The following is a 1,118-nucleotide window of genomic DNA, read 5'->3' as shown; positions in this document are numbered from 1 at the left end:
GCTCGCGCCCATCGGACGAAGCTAGGTGCTGGCCCAAGCGCGCAGACGACCCCTCCTCGATCTCCTCCATGATGGCCACCAGCCAACCTACTAACTCCTATTTGTCGATTGTTGGCGAAAGCAAAGATGCAAGGTCGGGAAGGTGGCGCACCTTCTTGGTGGGCAGGGCAACGTAGACGGTTTCGTACTTGGGGTGGGCGAGCTTGAAGATGGGCTTTTGCCCAATCACAGGCAGTACAGCCATCCTCTCGAGATTAATCTCCAACTCGGGTCTTGCATCCTTTGCGAAAGCGTTAGGATGAAAATTAACTCTATCAAATTGGGCATAATGTGGCACACGAGGCTGCGTACGATCGACTTCTTGTAGAAGAGCAGGTGGGCAGGCTGGGAACTGCTGCGCGGCTGCAGGACGGCCCATCGCTTGTGCCACAGGAAAGGCAGAGCCTTGTTGCGCCTCTCCACCCAGCCCTCCAGCCCATCCTCGCCGCAGCGGTATGACTCAAACGGGTGCCTCCCCTTCATCTTATCTGCTCCTTTCCTTTGTATTGATTTGTATTGTTCCATTTCCAGTTTCAACTGTGTTTCGTAAATAACAAAATTTCATTTTCATTTTCCCAAATCTCTGACTGGGCGGCTAGACAGGGAGAGGAGCTTCGGTGGGTGGCTGTGGCTGGTTCTGGTCGAGTGGGGCGTCCTTCTCGCCGAGCTCGTTCTTCTTCCTCCTCAGACTCGGCCAGCCGCCCATCTCGGGATCCCCGGTGAACGCCGTCTTCGTTTGGACCCGAAAGTAGAGAGTGAGACGTGCGCGTCAAGGAGGAGGGCAAGACAAGAAGAGGAGAGGGCGTACAATGCAGAGGTAGACGCCCATGAAGATGGGCACGCCCAGTAGCATGAGGCCCCACAAGGGGGCGAAGAAGAAAGTGATAGCCGCCGCCGCCGAGCACGAGACCACAAGAATGGTCGCCAGGACCAGTCGCTTCAACAGGCACACCATCATCGCTTTGGGCGGTTCTTTGTTTGTTTGGTGGTGGTGGTTGGTGGTGGTGGTGTGGTTGGGCTCGAGGTGGGTGTGCTGGGGGTTGGAGAGGGGTGAGAATGAAGAAGAGGCCAAAACTCGT

The 1,118-nt window shown here is 56.2% G+C and overlaps 2 protein-coding genes across 2 annotated transcripts in view; both read right to left on the bottom strand.

Moving 5' to 3' along the window:
- Positions 1-522, bottom strand: part of ACA1_262100 (jumonji domain containing 5, putative) — a gene marked incomplete at both ends in the record, with an annotated part of 2,721 nt that extends 2,199 nt beyond the window's left edge. The window contains 2 exons of the mRNA XM_004341219.1: positions 152-280; positions 352-522. Coding sequence (XP_004341267.1) covers positions 152-280; positions 352-522 — 300 coding nt within the window. The remainder of the gene's footprint in view (positions 1-151; positions 281-351) is intronic.
- Positions 523-634: 112 nt separating this feature from the next.
- ACA1_261990 (uncharacterized protein) overlaps positions 635-1,118 on the bottom strand; it is a gene marked incomplete at both ends in the record, with an annotated part of 1,090 nt that continues 606 nt past the window's right edge. The window contains 2 exons of the mRNA XM_004341218.1: positions 635-769; positions 848-976. Coding sequence (XP_004341266.1) covers positions 635-769; positions 848-976 — 264 coding nt within the window. The remainder of the gene's footprint in view (positions 770-847; positions 977-1,118) is intronic.

The sequence above is a fragment of the Acanthamoeba castellanii genome (genome assembly GCF_000313135.1).
Source record: "Acanthamoeba castellanii str. Neff unplaced genomic scaffold scf7180000084770, whole genome shotgun sequence".
NCBI lineage: Eukaryota > Discosea > Longamoebia > Acanthamoebidae > Acanthamoeba > Acanthamoeba castellanii.
Note: the sequence above shows the minus strand (reverse complement) of the source record. Positions and strands in the feature narration are given on the sequence as shown.